The following is a 23,118-nucleotide window of genomic DNA, read 5'->3' as shown; positions in this document are numbered from 1 at the left end:
ATTTTTCAGACCAGATCGAGATTTAACGTTCAGCCACCAATTATTCGCGTGTCGTAAGTATTCCTCGCATTACTTATGATTACTCCCGAAGACCTGAACGAGCCTGGACGTGCATTTCATTACTCCAACAACAATTTTAGGTGCGGCATTTCGCGCAATTGTGAATGGAATTTCGAGTTGACGTCGAATACACTCTGTGTCACGAAGTTTAATTGTGAATGTAATAACGAATTCACGAGAAATGGACGAAATGAATTTGATTTAATCGATTGATTTGAATTATTAATAACAGTCAATCTTTAACCTCTTCAACCTCAACTTCACGTAATATTTAATACTGTCACTTGTTCGATGCTTTGTATCTAATTTCCAAGAATAATTTCAAGAATATCAACCTTAGACTAATTTTTGAAAATATGTATATATTTCCAATCGAACCTGCGCCAGACTGAATTATTTCAATTCCGTATTTTCCTAAGAATCGTCTATTTTTAAATCTACGAAAATCCCGAAAATCTTGATCCACCTTTGATCCTTTATAAGACGACTTTAATAAGATTACTTGTCCCGAAGCTCAAGTCCATTCAGCAAACGAAATTCCAGGAGTTCCGTCTCTCGATCCCAGAATGAAACCAAAGAAAACACTTACGACCGATTTGTTCCACATTTGGCACGGCGAAACTTTTTTCCTCGATCGGTCCCTCGAAGATTGGGAGTTCACCGATCCCTTCTTCGTCCTCAGCCGTATAATTTCACGCTGCGATACGGTAAAACATACCGCGCAATCTCCACCATCTTTCGATACTACCTGTGTGGGCAGGTTCTTTTCTCGGGTTTGACACGCGCCCACTTGTAGATATAAATCGCGCGTTTTAGAGCGCCGCCGCGCAAGACCTCATGTGAGTAATGCCTACCTCTTACAGTCTTTGCCTTTTTCTACACGACGAGTAGTTTGCTTGAGATTTACGCGACACAGATCTCCCGTCGTGTCGCGCGAATTGAAATTCTTAATCGGTACTCGCCACGTGATTCATGGCGCTTTCGCTATTGTAACGCGAGTTTCGAGACGGTTGTCATTTTACATGCTCGTTTACGTCAGTTATTATTCTTTGTCATTGTAATTCTCTCGTGGATCAGGAAGCGACTCTAGGGGAGAGATGATGAATATATCTGGAAATTTTGTAAATTAGGTACAAAGCATTGAATGAGTGACAGCAGTAAATACTACTTGGAGTTGAGGTTGAAGAGGTTGAAGATTTACTGCTATTAATGATTCATGAGAAATCAAACTCATTTCATAGATTTCTCGTGGATTATTACGTTCGCAATTGAACTTTGCACGTGTATGTCAGAAATTTAATGAACATGAAGACAGAGTCTCTTTTTTTTATTATAGAAAAATGACTTTGAACCATCGCTGGTCCAGAAGCCCTTGTACCATGTTGAATATATACATACGTATTTAATATATTTGTTATACAGTTTGAGGTATATAAGAGACATAGTACCTCGAATTTAATGAAAAGTCATATAAAGTAGACTAAACGTTTCACTTCTTGAAAACTGTAATTATATGAGTGATATACATAATCGTCTGAACTACTAGTTCCCCAATTGTCTCACGTCCTAGAAAAATAACTCGCCTGTAATTAAATCTTCACGCTCGCATTTTTCGAAGGACGTTGAGTTCCCCGAAGATCTAATTCGCCGCGGGGAATAGGTTCGGCAAAAAGGTTGGTCACACGATTCTCAGAAACGAAGGTAACGACGGCACAACGAAGGGGACGTTCCTTGGCGACGAAACAGCATGGTGCCCGCAAACGAACGATATTACGGGGACATCCTGCACGCTGCACGCGCGCAATAACTGGCATTCGAGGCGTGCAAAAATTGCTCGATGAAATCGCAGAAGTGCCTCCGTTTCTGCGATCGAGCAAATCACCATTACGTGCCGGGAAGTGTTCACCGAGATTGGGCCCTTAACAATCGACGGAGCCGTGCAAGCGGTCGCAAAGAGGATCGTCCCAACCCACGGGCGCTCTGCATGCACCCTCAATCTCCACAATCGCGCGCTTCTACTTTTATCCGCGTCCTGTCACGACCAGTCGCATCATTAGGCCATTCGGTATTACAAATGACGTCGAAGAGGCTTTCATGGACCGTTCCCTTTCCCCTACTATCCGCTTCCTCTAATCTGCCTTCCTCTCCGTCTCGAGAAGACTTCCAGTCTCGTAGTGATGGGATTCGAACAGGTTTGTTGACGTGTTTCGAGGTGGGGCTGAGGGATAGATAGGTAATTTGTTTTGTAAAGGCTCCGTGTCAAGACTCGAATGGGCTCTTGATGTAAAATAGGTTCCCTTTGAGCAATCTGTAACGGTTTCTTTGAGTTTTAACGGAATCTGAATCACATGGACGAAGCTTGTGTGATTTGTGATATTTAAAACCAATTTATGAATCGGCGTGTTTGACGGTTGGGGTGTAAATTGTAACGTGTGCATTGTGATGTATCCATTGTGATATGCGAATTGTGATGTATGATGTGTGCCATATAATGTATAAATTATGATTTTTGCATTGTGATACATGACGAGCGACGTGTCCCATTTGAAGTATGATGTTTGAATTGTGACGCTTGCATTGCGATGTATAATGCGTAATTTGTCCCATTTGAAGTACGATGTATGAATTGTGATGTGTACGATCAACTCAATTCCCTTCCAACGAACCCTAACAAATAAACCTTCCAATTTTCCAAATACCTGCAAATCAGACCGAACACGTGAACGTTCCTATCCGCGAATAAACAACATGCTAGACCCTCGAAGCCCCCATCGCTATCTCCACGATCTCCCGTTCCCTACAGGTTTCGTTTTCTCCCTTCCAGTCCTCTCCATCCTTCCTCGCACATTTTTCCTCTCCCTCTTCTCCCATTTTCTCTCTCCGCGACTCCCCGTCACTCTCCCTTTCGAGTTTCTCCATATCGTTCCCCGCGCCAGGCTTCTTGTCCTCCTTCAGCTGCGATCAATCCGGGCAAACGGTCTTTTAACTGGATCGCCCGAAGGTGACAGTAAAAACCGGCACGAAAGTCATAAGCATTTATGAGTTTCTTACCCGCGATAATAAGTTCGGACTGATTGCCGTTTATATTCTACGGATGCGCGCCTGACCCTTTCTTACTCCTTCGCGGTCTCCGCGCTGCGAACGGACGCCCAGGGCCTAATGCCTCGTCGCGTTCCCCTCGGTGCATTATGCAGAGGAAGAAGTGTCCCGTCAGCGATTCCTCTTCGCACGCCGTTTCGTCGCGGCTGCCGTTACCAAATCCGGCCAGCGATTACGCATCGAATCAGCTCTGGATCCAGCTTGGGGATTCCGATATTTATTTTTGATATCGTGTTAGGCGTTCGAATAACCAATCCACTTGTTTATTCGTGATCTTGGGGAACTGGATTCAATTGGAAACAGGTGGTTTTATTATCAGGGTGATAACTCGAACTCTGTTGAAATTATGAGAAACCTGGTGAAGGGATGCAAGGTCAGTGTAATACTTATGGAGATTGCTGAAAGCGTGGGTCATGTCCATTTAGGACGGTAAAGATGATTGTATAAGAGTTAAAGACATTTGATACGGCTCATGGCGAGGTTAATATAGGATGCATTAGTATTCTTTTTATCGATTCCGAAGCTAGGTTCGCAGTAATACTTTGTCTTTCAACGAGACCAAGATGAGACATCAGCTCGTAAAGTCCGGGTTGTGACAAAATTTTAATGAGAAATACACGACTTAATTAACAAAGCAGGTGCTTTCCCAAAACTGTTTCTCATGCAAAAAATCACAACCCAACAGCCCACAACGTAATACACTTTATTCACACCTGTTTTCATTCACGAACCTCCTTTCAATCATTCTGAAAGTCTTCGATCTATACGCAAACATTAAGATACAATAAACACGTTCTCTACTTTACTCTTAAAACGAAACCATCAACTCTTCACTTGCATCCCTTCACCTGAAGTAATCTTATATAGACATCTCGATTCTAAATTCAAACCAGTTTAAACCTCACAGAGTTCTGCTTCACGCTAAAACCTGATAAAACACCATAACATACACGAATAAACTCAACCATTTCACATTATCCTACTTCTACAACAATTTCCCGCATACCACTCCCATACCTACAACATCATCGCGTGTGTTTTAGACAGATATCGTAGCCCTCGCTATACTGCAACGGGTTACGGTTCAATTTATCGATAAGTATCTATAATGCGGGACTGGATTAGGTTTGGTTCAGTGCACACTATCGATATCAACCAATATTTATCGATAACGTTACCGTTAGCGGTAACTCTACGTCGATCGTTCGAGTGGTTGTCTGACCTTTGCAGGCGTTATCTACTGGCGAACGTGCAATTACAGAGTGGAGAAATGATTCTACGGTTCTGATTGATTTTACCTGTTCCCGTTTTATGAGATATGCATCGTACCACGAGCAGACACCACACGTTTCCCGATACGAGTTTCCCGACCGTGATTCCTGGTTCTCGAGGTGCGATCGACGTTCTACTCGCGACTACACAACGTTAGCGAGCACGGGAAGCGATTGATATCCGAGAAATTGGGTTCGCCGAGTTTTCCTTTTGGCGGATAACACGAGCATAATTGCTCAACTCTTCCATTCGCGACAGCTACTCTCGCTGGGAATTTGATTTAACACTAGTCTGCTCCGACTTTTTCTTCGTCCTGTACAAGGCTTGTTTTAAATAAAATTTCTTCTCGGTGAATTTATATTTTGATATATTTACGCGCAACGCGGATATTTAATAGCGGTGCCACGCAAGCTAGTAATATAAATAAGGGAGTTTTGAATAATTTAAAACGCGTCCGAAGTAGCTCTTCGATAAATCTCGAGCTTCTTCATCTTCAATTTATCTTCTAGGGTGAATTTATGGTAAGCTTCTCGCGGATGTACGCCCTTAATCGACTGATCTATAGGACACTATTTTATAAGAAAATCTAAATCTAGCTTTAATGCCGCGTAGTCTATAACTTTTTAGACGAAGTACAGGCATAAATGCACATATCAATCCAAAGAGAAGATCTACAGTTCAAGTATCGAACTCGATATATTAATTCTCTTATTAAGTTGTATTTAAAAATACTGAGCCTTCTCCAAAAATATATCGAGACTTAAAATCATGTTTACACGTGCTAATAATCCAATTCTCAGTCTGGCGCCAAGATTGTTTGTACAGTAATTAGTCTGCAGTGCTGACTACTCATCATCCACTCCTGTAATTGCATTTCGCGCCCACGAATTTCATTTATGATTGCATTAACTACAAACCTATCCGGTCCAGCTCACATCACCCACGCTATAATGACTCGTTCCAGTCTGTTTGCACGTGCCTGAGACGTAGCTCCAGCGAATCTGAGTTTAAAGCAATTTCCGGGGGAAAGTTCCAAGCCCCTATCACTTGGATGGACGGCGTCAGGATGGTTTAAATGAACTCGCCCCTTCGTTCGTCGCCGTATCCGCCATCGGTCAACATGCAATACGCTTTGACAAGTACAACGAGTGGCGGATGCTTCATGGTGGTCGTCCAAACGAGGAAAAAAGAGACGTTGGGGTATCGAGTCGAAGAGAAGAAACAAGAACGAGCTGCGAGGTAAAGGAAATCCCCGATCGACAGGTACCCAAGGCGACTCACAAGTTGGCAATCGGAAAAAGTTGGGGCTATTGAGTACACTCAAGTGGCGTGTAAATATTTAAATGTCGATTTGCATATTCCTACGCCGTCCTTGTTACTTTCTAAGGAAATTGAAATACTAGACTATACGACGCTATTGATGTACTACATAGTTTTGAGATTGGCTATTTATGGAAAGTAGTTGATGGCGTCACTGGTGCAATTAGAAGACTATGTTGAGGTGAATTTTTTGAAGATATTGGAACTTGAGTTTTGTCACAAAGTATACTCACGGTTGTGGAAAGTGATATTTAACTGATTCCTAAACACATCCCCGTAGTAATCGTTATCTCAATCCACGACACTCTATTCCATAAAGTCTTCCAAATATTAACAATCCCGAACCAGACTCTCTGACTCAATGCGTACTTAATAAGGGAACCTAAGGTGGATCAAAGTTCAACACAGTCCGTCAGCATCCCCAAAATTCCCGATCAAACATAACTCAAGCGATCTTTTGTTATCCAATGACTCAACTAACCCCAGCCTACATAATTCTTCCTCGATCCACAGATTCATCCACGCACTCGAAACCCCTGATCATCGACCACCAAGTCGAACAACATAACTGGCGCTCAAGGGAGAATCCTCTACTGGGCCCAGCGGAAATCCAGGAGCGAATGTGAAAATAGGAGCAAGGGAACGCGTCGCGGCAGTGTGGCTGGCAAGGCTGCGACAAGGTAAAGTCGACTAACTATCCAGTCGAGGAGCAAAGCAGAGTAGCTAAGCAAAGGCGAGTTGGTGCCAGGAAGAGCTAGGTTGGCGAGAAGCGAGCCGAGTAGGGATGGCGAGGCAAACGCTAAGGCAACGGGTCCAAAGCCGTCGGGACTCTGGCGGCTCTGGTGGCGCGTTCACCTCTCGCTCGAACGCAGTACGCTCCGGACTCTCGCGCAAGCGAGATTGCACCAATCCGCTCGGTCGATCCGCGACCACGTGCGCCTTCGACGTTCGACGGGTGCCGGGTGTGTTTGGGTGACCTACCGACCACGTGTTTTCGGCCGACGCGGAAGTGAAACGAATACTGACGATGACGCTTTCTAGGTGGAAGATGTTGCCATTTTGGCACGGTGGGGAAGGTCGCGACATATATGAGACTCTTCGCGATTGACGATTGATCGTTGCGGGAATCGGGCTGCGAATTTGGCAATTTTGGGGGGGACGTGAGTTGCTGTTGTTTTGGTTAAATTTGTCCGTGTGTGGAGATTCCGAGGACAACTGAATGACATTTTTTGATAATTGAGAGAAGAAAGAAAGAAAGAAAAGGATTAAAATAGGGATAAGATATTCGATTGAGAGATCCAGATGTCTATGATTCGGTGGCAGGGTGGATGTCACAGTGGTTTTTTGGAGCACCGACTTAGGTCTTGAGACTATCGATTAAATTACACGATAAAGTAGTAGAACATGAGTCTTTGTAGGCCTACATTCTCAAACATTTGTGTACTTAATTTGACAGCAAGAGTATGTTTCCAAAATGGTTAATGAAATCATAGACCAAGGAGATTAACCGAGGTCATTCTATCACAGATCAGCTGACGTAGCAGAGGTGATGTGCTCCACTCCGCCGTTACAAATTCCTACGAATTCAAATTGTCTGAAACACTGAAAAGCTTCACAACCTCAAGAACGGAAAATAGCATTCCTAGAAGATGCCCCTGCTCCCGAATGCCAAGAATAAGTCTACCTTTTCAAGATTCCATTAGCAGGCCAGTGAAAGGATGTCCGCACAGGTCGCGCGGCTATTCTAGGCCATCGTTAGACGGCAAACAGCGGAAGAGGCGATACTAGTTGTTCCGACAGCGACCAAGGAGTAATCAAGAACGAAGACGATTAATAAGAAGGAGAATGGAAACCAAGAAGAAACATAAATGTCACGAGTTTATTAAAGACGACCGGCGTCGAGCGATTCGAGCTGCTCCGATTTAATTCATCCTGAACAGCGAGAGGCAAGTTCACGATTGAAATTGAAACGAGATCCCTTCCAACATATTCCGTTCCGAGGATCTCTGACAGATGATTCGGTGAACAATTGCACCGACTACCCCATTGGCCCTTCCGATTCGCGGTCCGACGATCGAATAGGAAAGAACGTCGGGACAAGGTGGAAGAAAAAAGAACGCAAACAAGGGGAGGCGACCGAGCAGGATTGACGGGATGCGGTAGAAACGGTGGCATGCAAAAAACGTTGAAAGCGACGAAGGTACCAGGTTAATTAGATTATCGACGTTCTCGGGAGTAGCTCGAAGGCTTGGAGGACGACCATACATGGTCCAGCTGCTTACGTAGCCAAGGGAAGAAGCGGGAGCTACGCGTGGGAGGTCGAGCTCCTTCCAGCGCGGTTTTTACGCACCCCGAGAAGACAGATTCGTGTGCTCACCTTGGATGCCACACGCGCGACTATTAAACAGCCTCGCTGCACGTCCCGTTCAGGCACCAGTCCCGATCGCTTTTCCTGGAAGAAGTCTTGGTCTTTGTTTGAGACGATTTCAAGAATTCCTTTGATCGGTCGACGCACGATTATCGAGAGGCTAGTGCTGGAAAGAAGAAACCATAGTCACAGAGGAGATCCGAATCGAAGTTCGTCGATCAGGTGCGATCGCGTGCCAACTTTCAATTTCAGCGCTGAACGCGCGCGCCTCGGCGCTTGCAGCGTCAACGGCGTCCTATAAATTCCAGATTTCCGCAATTCCAGTGAACCAGTCCTGGGACAGGCGTATATATGTCGCCGGCGCCTCCTCTAGATCATTAGACGACGCGGAGAGGCGTTCGGGAGAGATGAAAGTGTAGCGGAGCGTGTTATGCAAAGCAGCGAGGCGAGGGGAACCTGAAAAGCCTGATTCGCGGTGATCGATCCGCCGTGTTGCTACGAATTCGATCTGGGAGTGTGTTATCCGTTCATCGCACGCGGTGATCCATGAGGAGACGGTGATCTGGGTGATTTGCGCCAATGGTTGTTGAAATGGGGACACTAGGCAACAGATTACAAGGTTTATGGTAAGAAGAGTGAAAAAGTAAAAATGTGAGAGATAGAACTGGTACAGGCCTTCTGATATTAATGTGCTAAAGAAGATTCTACACTCCTTGAAATAGGTGTAACATTGGACACCCTGATTGTAGGATTCTCAGTGTGCAACTTCTGTTACTGAAATTTTGACATCGAGTGGTCGCAATTGGATCCCAACAAATCGTGTCATAAGACTCCTCTAATACTAAATTGCAAGGAGATTCTACAGATTGCAAGGTTGATGGTAAAAAGAGTGGAAAAGTACAAATAGGAGAGGTAGAAGTGGTACAGGTCTTCTGATAATAATGTGCTAAAGAAGTTTCTGCACTCTATTAAAGAAGATTCTACATCCTGATTGTAGGATTCTCAGTGTGCAACTTCCGACACTGAAATCTTGAATTCGAGTGGTCGCAACTGAATTTCAAGAAATCGTGTCACGGGCCCCCTCTAAAGCTTCATGGAGATTCTACACCCTCACCTTGACTAGACATTCTACCAATAGTGTGGAACTTTTAATAATCAACTCTCCGAACTCTGGTGGTCCCCGTGTCAAAGCTGGACGTTCGTACTTCCCTTATAGTGACGTTCGATGGTTGCGAGGCGCAGCAGCGGCCTATACCTTACCTACGACCGAATCGGTCGTCTCCGCGAGCTTTGATCGCCGAACGATTCCACGGCTCCGGAACCTTCGGATTTGAATTGCAAATCGCGCGGGAACATGGATTTCTCGACGAGCGTTCCCCGCGTTGCTCGGTGAACGAAACTCGAACTGGTGACCGAGAGGAGACGAACGGGGACGTGAAAAAAGTAATGTCGGTCGCCGGGACCAGGAGGCTATGCAGAGTGGGCCTGGCCGCCGTGCTGGTCACCGCGTTGTGCGTGTTGACTCTGCTAGATTCGCCGCCGCAACTCCCGGATCCACCAGCGGATCCACCTCCCACGCCAGGTAAGCAGTTTTCTACGCGGCTAAACCGCGCTCCGTCGCCCCCGACAGCGCCGCGACCCTTGCCCTTTTCGTTATCGCTGAATGGTTCGCAACCCGAGCGGATGCTAACGCGCCTTTCGCGCCTAACAATGCCCGCTTCTTTCGCGTACGAGCCACGATGCTCGGGGGGATTAGATAGGCTTGGTGCGTTTGTCAGATGTTTCGAGGGATTCGAGAATAGGTGAGGATAAGCTGGCGGTATTGTTGGTATGCTCAGAAGGGTGAGGAGATTAATGGAGGCTTTTAAGGCAGCATAATAATGTAACGAGCCTCGAACAGAAGTAGTTTCGGGAATTGTTTGTAACGAAACTATGGGATGGGTTGGGTTGAAATTCTTTTTATGTTTCGTTGGATATTTGAATCTAACAAAAACTGGCATTACAGTGCCCTTAGAAAACCGTTTAAATGTTATAATGAATCTTATGAATAGGTTGAATCTTAAATTAAAGTAACATTCAAAACATTGACAGTTAAAGAACGAAAAATTTCCTACGTTCCAGCAAAGATTACTCAATTTTGCAAAGACAGCAGTTCGATAGGAACTTGGACGGTAAATACGTCAAATCGTTTACCGGAATTACTTGTTGCCCACGAGAGGACGGAAAGGGAAGTCTGATTAGCGAACAAAAAATATTAATTGATACCTTGTAAAACGTAGTTCAGTTCTCAATCGCGGTGGTGTTGCTACCCAGTACTTAGTAACTTGATATGCAGCGTCTATAGCACTTAGCGTTAATTACAGAAATCCGTCAAGACCGTTTAGCCTTTAAGCTGTGTTGTCCGTGTCGGTGCAAGAAGTGATCTCACGTTGCAAGTGAGAAATTTATGAACGTCTCGGATAGCAATTCGCGACGGTGCAAGTTTCGCGGAATATACGGCGCTGTCCAAGACCATTACTGGGTGACATAATCGCAAAACAAGAAACGATTTTAGATTCGAGAGCGACAGTCCGAGAACAGAGGTGGTTATTGAAAATGACGGGGACACTCGTACTGTCCAAGACATTTTTTCGAATTGATACGTATCCAGAATAAATTAGACGTAGATAAAATCAGAAGAAAGTACAAGATCTGAGATTACTTGTTCGTAAAATTTATCCATTGTATGCTGAACTACTAAATTCAGATTACAATTTAACAATTTTCTATGTAAGGAGTGTTTGAAGATTCTAGCCTAAATAATGGAAATAGTCAATTCAGTTCATTCAGTCATTGTTAGTCCATAGCATTTCAAGCTACAGGGGCTCGATAACAAAAATTCACAAGTATCAGATTTCATCAGAGCCATTAAACAATGGAGCACAATATATAAAAATTGTAGTATAAGTTATATCGCCAAACGATAAAATAAAATTTCGAATGAATTCTACCTCGGAAAAACAGGTCCGATATAGAACGTATTCAGCCGATGCGACAAAAAAAACGGTATGAAAAGTAAAAGAGACGTAATAGGCAAGCCCTCTCGCTGACAGGACGGTTAATATACGACAGTGGTGTCTGCAGTCGCACGACGTAATTCCCACGTGCCCCAGGCACTTTTGTGTCGAGTCTAGTAGACATTTGTGCAGCACTGTTCGCGCTATTTCTTGCCCATAAATACTTTCCCAGTATTACGGCCGACAATGAAACGGAAAATCCCCTGCATGGTTTCTAACAAGGTGCCCGGTTCCTACGATTACAACCCAACCGAGGCGATTTCACTGGGCGCAGGGGTGATTGTCCCTATTAGTGTGCCAAAGGGAACTCGCTCGTTAACCAAATGCAAAAATTACGAGGAGGCAGATTCATCTGAGATTACTGTTAATTTTTCCATTACTGTTAATTTTAACCATTTTGGTAGGTTGAAATATCTTTTAAAAACGTATGTGCTGGCATGGAATTAAAAAACAAGGATTTTGTTCATATTAGCACTTCAAATGCTGGTATACCTTCAGATAGTGTGTCGATAGTTTGTTTATAGAATAAATGATTAAAGAATGATTCAATTCTAAGGTGATTTAACATAACCATGATTTAATGTCAAGCTCGTAGAAGAGACTAAACGATTCTCATTTTTCAGTTGAGCACTCATTTATAATCCCAGGTGCAAAAGGCACTCGTCTTCAATTTCGGATATATTTTTCGCTGATATTTACGTGATTAGACTCCTCGCAAAAAATGCTAAACAGGTCAAGCAATTTTAAAGCAAATATTCAGGCATAGGAAGGGCACAAGTACGATGGAATAAAATAATTATCGACAGGTGAGGGTGGAAGATGGAGGATAAAAGCTGCAGGTAACGTACGAACGCCTCTACCGGACGTTCTCGTAGAGTAGCGTTTACTTTCTCGTAAAGTTGGCGAACCGTGGCGTCGAAGAGGGAAAGGAGGAAGTCGGTGCTGGTAAAGGGCACGAAGCCAAGCCGAGGGATAACCGCGCATCACGTAATACGCGGTCGTTGGGTCAAGCGTAGACACCACTTTTAACGACACACTGCGCGTACATGGCATCGCCTAGGATCGCCGTTTCGCTCGAACGGAACAAATTGTTTTACACGGCAGAAACGCGGGATTAATCCGGCCCCCGTGAACCTACCACGGATAAGCTTAGGGCTACGAGTTTAATCGATCCCAGATATTGCCGTTGTTTGTGACTCGAGACTGCTCTGTTCTCGATGCAATTCTCAAGCTTATCTGGGAATTTCCTTTCCTTTTCTTTTACATTAAATTCAAACAAATATCTAATAAATTTTTATTTTTAAGTAATTATATAATCGCTCTCGTTATCAACACCCTCTTGCCACTTAGTGTGCAAATTTTGAATGCTAGATCGATAAAAATCAATGCGCTGATGAATGATAAACAAGCATTGAAAATTGCAAAAACGACATTACTTTCCAGTCCACCTAATAGATAAAAATAAAACAATATTTCTCAATGTCCGACATGTATAGTTTACCAAAGTAACATCACGGATCACTACAATTAACATCGACTTAAAGGGACTAGAGCCACCCTATCTTAAAGCTCCTCGCATTAATTCACCGTGCGCGAATCGGCGCGCGTGCGTGCGTAAATTGCGTATTTCACCGGCAAATTCATTAAAGGAATCGATCAGCAAGAAAAGAAATGAAAATGTGGCCGGGCCCAAGCGTGGTCGTGACTCGCTATTCGTGACTCCCCATTGAAAACTCGTTTTCCTTCGGTACGCAGCCCAAGCGTATTCGCTATTAGAGGCCAATTAACGAACGCGGCGATTGAAATTCTGTGTACGCAACTAATCGACGCTCGTCCGAGGTCAGTGACGCGCATCGACGCGGCCTGGGCCGGGAATTAAGGAAATTACACGGGAATTATGGGAAGAACTATTTGGACGTGCCACGATCGCCGTGTAACACGCAATAGTATTCACGGCGTACAGCGTCCGGCTACAGCCGATGACGCGACGCTTCCGTCCGGTTCGAGGACTCCGATGACTCTGAGCAGGCTTTCTATTCGTAGTGTACGATGACACGTCCACACACGCAACCATTAGAGGCTAGGAAATTAAATTCGTGTTATGAAAGCTCGGTGAAATAGAGGTGGGATGCGGTGGCGTTGGCGTGGTTGGATCTGGGACGCTGTTATGTCAGGACGGAGTCGAAGTAGAAGTCTTCTTCCGAGTTATGTCGACGAATGTAGATAGCTCTATCAAGGATTTGAAAGGATTAAACTTTTTTCTTCTTAACAAAATCGGTCGAGGTTATTGTAACATTTTGAGGAACCGATTTTTGCCACTTCATTTAGTTTGGATGATGCTATTAGAAACTAAACAAAAAACATATATTATCGTTTGAAAGAAAATTAATGGGCTTGAAGTACCTTGAAATGTTTTCATTTGAAATTAAAAAAACAAGACGCACCGCATAAAATGATCCCCTTAAATAAAATTAGGCTTCTGTCTCGAACATTCTTTTCTATCTCATAGAATAAACAAAAGTCATCGCATCCATGGCCCCCAAATAAAATTATACTCCTATCTCGAACAATCTTTTCTATCACAAAAAATAACAAATAATCCCAGCGACCTATCTTAATTTCTCCATTATTACTTCAACATCACCTCCTAACTCCTAACAAAGCCGAGAACTCTTATTGCGAAGGTATGCCGACCCTAACCCTGTACCATTCGTCGACCATTGGCCTGTTGCGCAACGAGAGTTTTCAATGTTAGGGCAAAGAGGTATCTTCGAATTAATTTCACCGCGAACGCAAGACCGTTGCTTCCGCCTTAATGAGCGAAGCCTGCCCGTACGTCACGTCACTATCACAATCTCAATCTCCGTAGTCTCACTAGCTTTCCTGACACATTTTCTAGGTGGTGAACCTCCAGGCACAAGAAGCATCGTGGCTTACTCGTGGGCGCGGAGATTGGCACTCGATTACAGACCCTCCAAGGAGTGCGACGGTAATGGAACGTACGGAACGACCTTAAATACGTTCAAGTTAGCCGACGCGAAGTGGCTCGAGACAATCCCCGGACAGCTCTTCCTGTACAGCGCCCACTTGGACCTCCGAGTGGCCAGTTATCCGAGCCTGAGGGTGATTGGCGTTAAACGCGGACCTCTGCCGACCTCTGGTCTTTTCTGCACCGTTTGGTGAGCCATTTTTCTAGGACAGATTCACGCTTTCGCTTTACCACCGCCGTTCAGCTCCATCGCCTCCGTTCCAGCAGCCACGGCTTCCCTTCCCACCAAGGATGAAAATAATTCATTCTCTTTCCGTCTCCTTATCAAGAAATTTCGAATAACGTTAAAAATAGATACATCGGTAGCATTCTTAAGATGGTCTTACATTGTTACTTTTGCACTCTTACATTGTTGTGAGCCTTCAGAACTTTAGACACCCATCGCTTATTAAAAATTAACGATAAATTGTGGGTAGTGACACTGGCCGTAGGAATAGAACGCCTTCAAGTGTCTGGGCAGTATAGGTAGCCTTGAGAGTGCAAAGGGTTAATTTTCATTTCATTTTCTGCATCTGTGATAATATGACTTGCGATCACATTAGCCGAGATATAAAAATTCTGTTAAATCATACAGATTCGATTAAAATCTAATACCACCTTTCTATCATCAATTCCCACCTCTAATCCTTCGTAACCAATTAAGCAATAGTTCCCGGAGACTCTTGAACGATTTCTTCTTGTTCTTCAGGTACGAGGAGGAAGCCAGAGGCAGGTCCGTCAGCGTGGAGGCTCTGGTATCGACGATATGGTTGAACGAGTGGGGCGAGACGGTGGACAGTTACGCGGGCGTGCTCGTGGGCTGTCAATTACCCCAGGACGTCGCGAACGAGCCGTCGAGAGTGTACGTGGGCCCGGACCCCTGCCACGAGAATGCTAGTCATAGTTTAGCGATAAGCCAAGAAGCGAGAAACGAGGCGGATGATCGACGCAGACAGTTCACTCTTTGCATCAAGGGCTTGGACTTCGACGAGGACATCTCCTCGAAGCTGGTGGCGTTCGTCGAGCTCCATCGCATCCTTGGCGCGGAGCTCTTCTACTTTTACGTATTCAACGTGCACGAGAACGTGCTGCGTGTGCTCCGACTGTACGAGCGATCGAACGTGATCAGATGGTTCAATCTGACGCTGCCAGGCGATCTACCGAACGAGAAGAACGCCAGGAGGCGTCTGCTCGGCGAGGACATCTGGATCAAGAGACGGATGGAGCTGATACCCTACAATCACTGCTTCTACGAGAATCTTCATCGCTCGGAGTTCGTGTTGCCGATCGATATCGACGAGGCGATCGTGCCGGCCAGGAGACGTAACTGGCACGAGCTGTTGCTGGACGAGAGGATCAGGCTGGGCAGGAGCTTCAAGGATTTCGCCTCGTACGCGGTCAGGAACGCTTACTTCTTCCCCGAGCTGCAGACCAAGAATCGAACCGAGGGTTCGTCGTTGGACGCGGACTTCCTGGGTGACCTCGATTACCTGAACACTGTCAGGGCCACCTCCATCTCACCTGAAGGCGACTCGGTCAAGAGCTTCGTCTCTACGAGACGTGCGTTGACCGTGCACAACCATTATGCGCTGACGACGCTGAACCCCTCTACGAGACGCGCCCATCACTTCGATCCCGAAGACGTGCTGAAGCACCACCACAGGGCTTGCGACGCGAGACATCTAGACTGCGAATTCCTCATGGAGAACGTTAGAGTCGACGAGTCCGCGCTCAGGTACGCGGACGAGCTCAGAGCGAGGATGAGGGTCGTCCTCACCGATCTCAAGGCCTTTGCGTAGAAGCTGAAGGGATTTTGTAAATAATAAAGCCGCGGTTATCGATCACTGGGTGTTTTATTTTGTACTCGTAAGCCTGTTGGCAGAGGTGGGGGTTTATGTTATGTTATGTTGATGGATTGGAGATTGCAAGAGGTCGAGTGGAGAGTGACTTGCAGGACGGACAGATAGAATATTATTTTAATTTGTCGAGAGTAATTTTACATATTGATAAATTCAGGAATAGAAAAATATTTACGATATTCCATGAAGTTGCCATCAGAATTTCCATGTATGAGTTTATGCACGTTTTGGTATTGTGGAAACAGGTGACCAATTTGATACACAATTGTGGTACGTACAACACTCATAGACTGGCGCCAAATGTAAGTTGCTACCCAATCTACCTAATGCATGCCTCATCTGTAACAGCACTTGCAACTCAGCAGAAACGTTCCATCATTCCCAGTTTTATTGCATCGTATTCCCGTCTTTACGATTCCGTAATTGTAACCAGTTTCATTTTCCCTACCGCTCATAAAACATCCCGAGCACTCATGCTCGAGTTGATTACATTCTGTTATTTGTACGCGATAGCAGGTTAATCTGATTCCCTATAACTGAACGCTATCGTTTGATGAGACATCACTGACGGTGCAGACAAATAGATAGCAATGCAGTTTCTTTAAAAGTTTGTTTATAACTTAATCGTGGATGAAGACGATCCACGATCAAACTTACAGGTCCTCGGTCAAAGATTGAACGACAGCGGTTGAAAAGCCCTTTCCATCAAAAGTAAAACAACTCGTATACTTTACATCGAAAAAGCTGAGAAGCGATCTGTGATCACACGCAACAGTCAATCCAAAGCTGAAATTGGTAAAGTCCTCGTTTAATTCTTCTTTTTTCATTTTCTCCATAGCAATTTTAGTCTAACCTTAAAAATTAAATTACATTAGTACTAGATAAAAAGATTCAAGGTCTGAAAGGGCTAACAAACGAAATAATATATCTTGACAAGAATAACATTCTACCCAAGAAACTTCAACCAACGTTTTCTCCACGTTCTTAATAAAGTTTCTTAAACCTCCTACTTCCAACTAATGGTAAAATAAAAAGTATTCCATCTACCTTTAATTAATTTTTAGTTGCACCCTCTCTCCTGTAATTCTCCCCACGCCGCTGTCGAGTTAGCAACAGCGATTCCCAGTTAGGTGCTTCTCGCGACGTTCAGATAGCGTGTACAGACATAAACAAGGGTTGAATCGCGCCCAGCTAGAGGCGAGCGTTAGCGACGCCCTTGGACGAATCGTAGGACTCGCATAAACCGTCGAGGAACTACCGTCGAAGTCGTAACAGAGTTTAATAGCTCATGAGCATAGTACGTCCCGCGGTTGCTGGACGGCGCCCAGATAAGACGGAGTGCTACTTGGAGAGAAAGATAAGTAACTTCCAGCTGGGAACGTAAACTTTGCCTGGTGTCACATCGCAGACGCTGACCCCTCAACGTCCGATATTCATGGCGCGGGACTCCGCTGGAATAAATCCCTTGGTTGGACTGCGAACAGAAGTTTGCAGCATCCATGAACGCGCGGGAAGAATATAAAGTTATGACAAGAAAAGTTCGACTGGATGGGTGTACGTCCTTTCGAGAAACCGTCGATATTGGTCGACGCGAATGGCAATCGTAATTTCGCGTTTAAGAGGGCACTGAAACGATTCGAGAAGGAGGTTTTAAAATTTTTAACTTTCATTTGAAAGCAGTCATCGAAGTAGAGAGAAGTTCTTATAGTTGGTGTAATCTATATATGTATAAAAATGAAAGCCCTGACTAATTGCCTCATCAACGCCCAGGCTAAACCCTTGAACGTAGAAAGCCTAAAATTTGCACGGAGGTTTACTTTATAATGTGTACATGGAATAATAAAGGATACCTCGAAATTCAACCCCTAAGGAAGTAAGAAGATGTTGCAACTTGGTCTTAATACTCTTTGATATAATTAATGAAACATCTATTTTGGCATCTTAAAAAATTCAACCCTTGAAGGGGTGACAAGGGGTTGCAACGTTTGTATGGGACATATTTTGTTCGGGGTCGAGTTTACTTCATACTTGGTCTTGATATTCTCATTGATACAATTATTTTGGTTTAAAGTTGCCTTATTTTCGTAGATGTATCTAGAAACTTCGAATTTAATATGTAAGAACGTGATATAGAATAAGAATAGTATCCCACGCGGGTGAAACCGCAAGACACAGCTAGTTATACGTACGAGAATTCCGGCTTCATTAGACGCTTGTAATAAAATAGGGATTATCTTATTAAAAGTCAAACCTCTTCGCGTGTATGAAGTAGAATTAACGACACTTTAATTTAAAGAAGCCCTTAAAGAGGCATTGAAGATTACGTTTCATCCATTATTACATTTTTGTACTCTCCAGTTCTGCCCCTGTTCAATTAAGCGGCGAATTAAAAAATAAAACCAGCGAGCTTGAGCACGCTTTCGCGATTCTGTTCCGCCATGTGTCGATCTGGTTGTAAATTTACGCTTATCCGTGGCCGTGTAAAAAAATTGCAAACAGGATTTAAAAGAGACCGCGACGCGTGCTGGTCGCGACTCTTTCACAGCGGTCGCTGCGAGAGACTCGTTTCAGCGATACGTTATCGGGGCTCGATCCGTTCCACTTCCGCGGCTTATTATTATCTGGAAGTAGGTCGATCTTGATGCGTTCCGTTCGTGTAAACTCGGCTACTTCGTTAACCCTTTCGGGCTCACCGGTTGAACGCAAACGTCCTGGATAGGTTGGCGTGCTTCTTCCTGGCGTAAAAACGACGCATGGCGAGCCTAGAAACGAATTGGACGGCAGTCATTGATTAATGACAGGGGGTAGGGTGCTTATTTTAAAGTCGTTGAACGTTAAGTGCGATCGTGTGTAACGTTTAACTGCTTTCTGGTAGCATTAGTATTCGTTTTTTACGGCTGTGACTGTATGGTTTATTGAACGCATTAATCTTCGGAAACGGTAACTGCGTGTCACGTGAGAAAGGAATAAATTCATCCTGTCTGGATGCAACAATCTGCAAAGTTGTTAACAAGCATGGAATGTCAATTATTAACTCGCGAGTGAAACAGAGTCGGAAATTCAAAAGGATTTTGAGAGAGTTTCAGAGGAAAGAGGTTTTCATACGGGGATTATATCTTATATCTTAAAATTCAGGGTATGCGATAGAGATAATTTATATTATGTATGCTATCGTATTTACTCTTTCCGCATTTACTAGTTTAAAATTAAGTAACGGGGTTTTCATCCATCAGAAATATTTTTAACGAGTCCTAGGGAACCTTCGGTTTACTGATATCGTCTGAAGTACTCGCAAATGTTTTATGCAAAATTGATGTTAGAGCAACGCAGTGTTTTCCCTTCGGCTTTATGAAAACCGTTGTTCCCTTCGCAGTTGCATCAATTAGGTCACCCTGCCCTGCTGGTTATGTGTCAGGAACGAGAGTAATTTCCGAGGCGGAGTGAGATTGAAATGTTTAGGAAAATAAGAACTCGAGGAATGCGAGCGCACGTCGAGTGGTCGCTGTCACTATATGTGTGTGTGTATCGTTGTGGGGGTGAAATTACTTAAGGGTAGTCAGTGTGTGGTAACAGTTTCTTGAAAATCGGTTGTAACGGCCACGAGAGACGTATGATCGTATCATTCACACACGTTAATGGTACAATATTGTGAAATTCATTCCAGACCGACTGATAAGAAAACAATGGTCAAATGTCGGACCTGTAAATTAAGCCTATGATAAATTTCGTTGCTGCTTCTTTGCAACTTTGATCAATGTACATAACATGCAACATAATTCAGTTCAAGTTTGCTAGATTGCAGATATTTATGCATTCATGACAAGTGTAAATGTGCAAAGCATGAAATATATTTTCTATAAAATATATTTTAATTTTAATTCAAATTCTTGTTCTTCATTTGTGCATATAAAAGTATGAATTTGAACGAAGAATTACATCAACTATAAGATTTCAACAAGTAGCTTGGCAGAAATGTTAAAATTCATACAGTAGCTTCAAGGTTTGACGACTGTCTCGCAGGATGACGCCATACTGCGTTTAAATAACTCAATTATTATTTATATCACCAATCATTAATCCAATTCGAGTTCCTGTACGCTCTTCTTGGTGTTCGAGCCAACGTCAACCCTCAACCCATTTAACGTCGTCGAAACCAGCCAGGGATCGGCGACCGAATGAATCATTTTCAATTTACCAGGAATTCCTTTGAGATACGCGCGTTGTCGTCGCGTCCCCGCCGGATCGCGACACGTGGGGACCATTTTGGATTAATTCGAAGGTAAATCATCTCGCGCGTAAAGCAGGAAGCGGCTAAATCGCGCGCCGCCATGTTAGTTACGAGCGTTTAAGATGCGAGCGCGAAATTTATGACGTGCGACATCGACGACAGACGCGCCTGTTCTTTCGGGGTTTCGACGATTTCGCGAGCACGTTACCGGCTCGACCGAACGTCCGTGTCGGTATTCGTATGCATCAAGCCTCCGTTAATGTCTTTCCGGGACCGTTCGTTGCTGGAACCGCCGTCGTAATTCTGCGTTGGCTTTCAATTTAAAGCGAGAGTTGAAAGTCGGTATTCTGAAACGGGGTGGACGTGTGCGGCGTGAACCGAGCCGTGGTATTTCTCCTTTACCCTCGTTTCGTTTAGCTTCTGCTACGTGGGATCCTGTGACACGGTGAAATACGGGGTGTTCCGCGTGATTCGTGGCATATCCGAAAGGAAGGCTCGTTTCCCGGCCGAAAATAAATTGAAGGTGTATCGAGTCGAGGCGCGAGTTATCTTCGTCTATTTTCATATTATTTATTCGCCTGGGTAAACAGCGACAAGCAGTAGCGACCTAGCGAAATTAAGTTTTAAAGATGCATTATTCAATGGTTGAGTTGTTAGAGGGTGTAGGAAGAAATTTTCGATTTTTTGGGGGTCGGAAATTGTTGATATTTGAAGAATTTTATAAAATAGAGTACTAATTGTGGACCTAGACTTCACTTGGACTCAAGTTTAGATTCAAGCACTTTAGATTCAAAGCCAATAAATAATAATTCCCACAGAACATATTCAAGAATCACTCAACACCAACAATAATCTAAATATTAACAATGCTTTAACTTCCATTTAGGTTTCCATTTCTATCTCGCATCTATAAAAATATAAATTTGCATAAACATCCCCAGTCTATCCACTATTAATCGCACATTTTCGCATGTCTACTCTTCTAATATCAATTGTTAGCGCCTGAAGCATTAAAATGAGTAGCCAGAGTTTATAAAACAACCAAAGAAGTAAACTATAAATTCCGAGTCGAGTCTCACTACCCTTGAAAAAAGTGCAGCACTTTTTCTCCCCTCTGGAAACGTCGTAAATTCCTGGGAAATTGCACGTATCAACGTATTGCAACGAATAACCCGGTCTTCGACCTCGATGGATTAACAAGGAGGCATGTTACCACGTATAATTAGGTCTCAAAAGAAATGTAGAGCGTGTTCGAGATACGAGACACTACGCGAAAGGAAACAGTGGACGGAGGTTGAATAAACTGCGCGATTTACTATACACAAAGTGCGCTCGTTTGTTGCGCTAAATATTAATTTAAGCGAGGCGATATTTAATTAATTTGAACGAGTTCTCGAAAGTTACCGATTTGCTGCACCTCTATTGCCCGCGGACTTTGTGAATCAATTTCGCGTTATACAAAATAGTTCCTTCGAAACTTCGATCAAATGGCCGCTTACAGGCTGGGAACTTGGAAACATTAATAATTTGAGAGAGATCATTTAAAAGCGATATGGAGATAACACAGTCTTTCCTACTACCTACATTTTAAGAGGGCTCGAGGATTTTGGAAAAATTGATTTCTTTATGGTTTACGATTTTCGTAATTCGTTCCACCAAAGATTTTATTATATTTCATAAAAGGAACGTAGCTAGAAACGTTTTACGACTTCTCAAACTTTAGTGAAAATAAAACTATAGGGTCGTGGCATCTGCGTTGCCGAAAAGCGATGTAGAGGAATTGGAAAAATAGATGAATCAGGATTTTTTAAATTATAAAATCATGTTTTCGAGACGGTTCGAAAAACTTTCAGGAATTAATAAGGGGATCGATTTGAAATTTCTGTTTTAATAATGACTTGTTCTGAACTGAAACAATTTTTGTCATATTTAAAGAAAATCATCATACATTCTTCGCAATATCTAGAATATTGTTCGTACGAAAAAATCCTTCGATAGGATACCTCTTAAATCGGACCAGTTTCGGTTCATCAGGTCTCGCATCGGGCCGAACTCGATAATCGTAATAAACGCAGTGCGTTCGTCGCGAAATTTTACGACAACCTGTGGTAGACCGAACTTTTTATCGAGATTAAGGCACACAGGATATATATCAGAGGCGAAGAGTCGAATGACTGTACAGCTGACACCGGTAGCGATAACATCATCACGGCCAATCTTCTCGAGCGAGAACATTTTTACGACACTCGTTCCGTACCTAAAATCCAGGTCGCTCGATGTCGAGGATGAGCCGTGTCTTCTAGACCACCTTCGACCCCTCTTTCGACTCATTTACCAACGGCTCCCACCTCTCATAACTTATTGTCTCCTCTGGTGCCGCGTCACCCTCGGATTGATGCGCGACAGGCACCTCGAGCAAGCCACGCGTCCAGAGGGTAGGTCAGTGTTTCGGACCACCGCTCCCAAGATGGATTGTTCGTGTTGGATATTCGTTCCAGGAACAAATTTCGAGGATTCGAGCTTCATTTTGTCGAGCAGATCGGTGGTAGTTTCATTCTATCCCAATTATTAGGTCGTCCCGTAAGTTCATAGCACTTGTTCTGCTACTCAAATTAATATGTGAAACATGAAAATTATTAGAATAATGTGTAGTTAGTTTAATCATAGGTGCAATCGCGATGAGCTTGTTTAAACTAAATTCGTCAGTTAAACTGTATTTCCTCATCCAGATCTGAACCATCTATTGCATCCTTGCATTTTATTGTTTAAAGAAAAATATAATTTGTTGATGGTGATCGCATTTCGCAATTTAACCCTCGCTACCAGAA

The 23,118-nt window shown here is 43.8% G+C and overlaps 1 protein-coding gene and 1 long non-coding RNA gene across 7 annotated transcripts; one reads left to right on the top strand and one right to left on the bottom strand.

The window, feature by feature from the left end:
* Nucleotides 1–961: 961 nt before the first annotated feature.
* LOC128878813 (uncharacterized) lies at nucleotides 962–6,411 on the bottom strand. Of its 2 annotated transcripts, XR_008457488.1 has the most exons (5): nucleotides 6,233–6,411; nucleotides 5,349–6,133; nucleotides 3,112–3,442; nucleotides 2,760–3,015; nucleotides 962–2,368 (listed from the first exon to the last, which is right to left on the bottom strand). It is a non-coding gene; the product is annotated as an uncharacterized LOC128878813 (long non-coding RNA). The 2 variants fall into 2 exon arrangements; XR_008457489.1 differs by lacking the exon at nucleotides 5,349–6,133.
* Nucleotides 6,412–6,633: 222 nt separating this feature from the next.
* Nucleotides 6,634–16,079, top strand: LOC128876521 (uncharacterized). 5 transcript variants are annotated; one of them, XM_054123171.1, is made up of 4 exons: nucleotides 6,634–8,341; nucleotides 8,444–9,701; nucleotides 14,075–14,354; nucleotides 14,913–16,079. In XM_054123171.1, exons 2-4 carry the CDS (start codon nucleotides 9,566–9,568, stop codon nucleotides 16,000–16,002), a joined length of 1,506 nt encoding a protein of 501 aa, XP_053979146.1. In that variant the 5' UTR covers nucleotides 6,634–8,341; nucleotides 8,444–9,565; the 3' UTR covers nucleotides 16,003–16,079. The 5 variants fall into 5 exon arrangements, with proteins under 5 accessions (XP_053979146.1, XP_053979308.1, XP_053979231.1 ...); XM_054123333.1 differs by having other exon boundaries at nucleotides 6,634–8,745; nucleotides 8,869–9,701; XM_054123256.1 differs by having other exon boundaries at nucleotides 6,634–8,745; nucleotides 8,842–9,701.
* The last annotated feature ends 7,039 nt before the right edge of the window (nucleotides 16,080–23,118 follow it).

The sequence above is a fragment of the Hylaeus volcanicus genome, chromosome 1 (assembly GCF_026283585.1).
Source record: "Hylaeus volcanicus isolate JK05 chromosome 1, UHH_iyHylVolc1.0_haploid, whole genome shotgun sequence".
In the NCBI taxonomy this organism is placed as follows: Eukaryota; Metazoa; Arthropoda; class Insecta; order Hymenoptera; family Colletidae; genus Hylaeus; species Hylaeus volcanicus.
The sequence above is the reverse complement of the archived record's forward strand: the minus strand, read 5'-3'. Positions and strand labels throughout refer to the sequence as shown.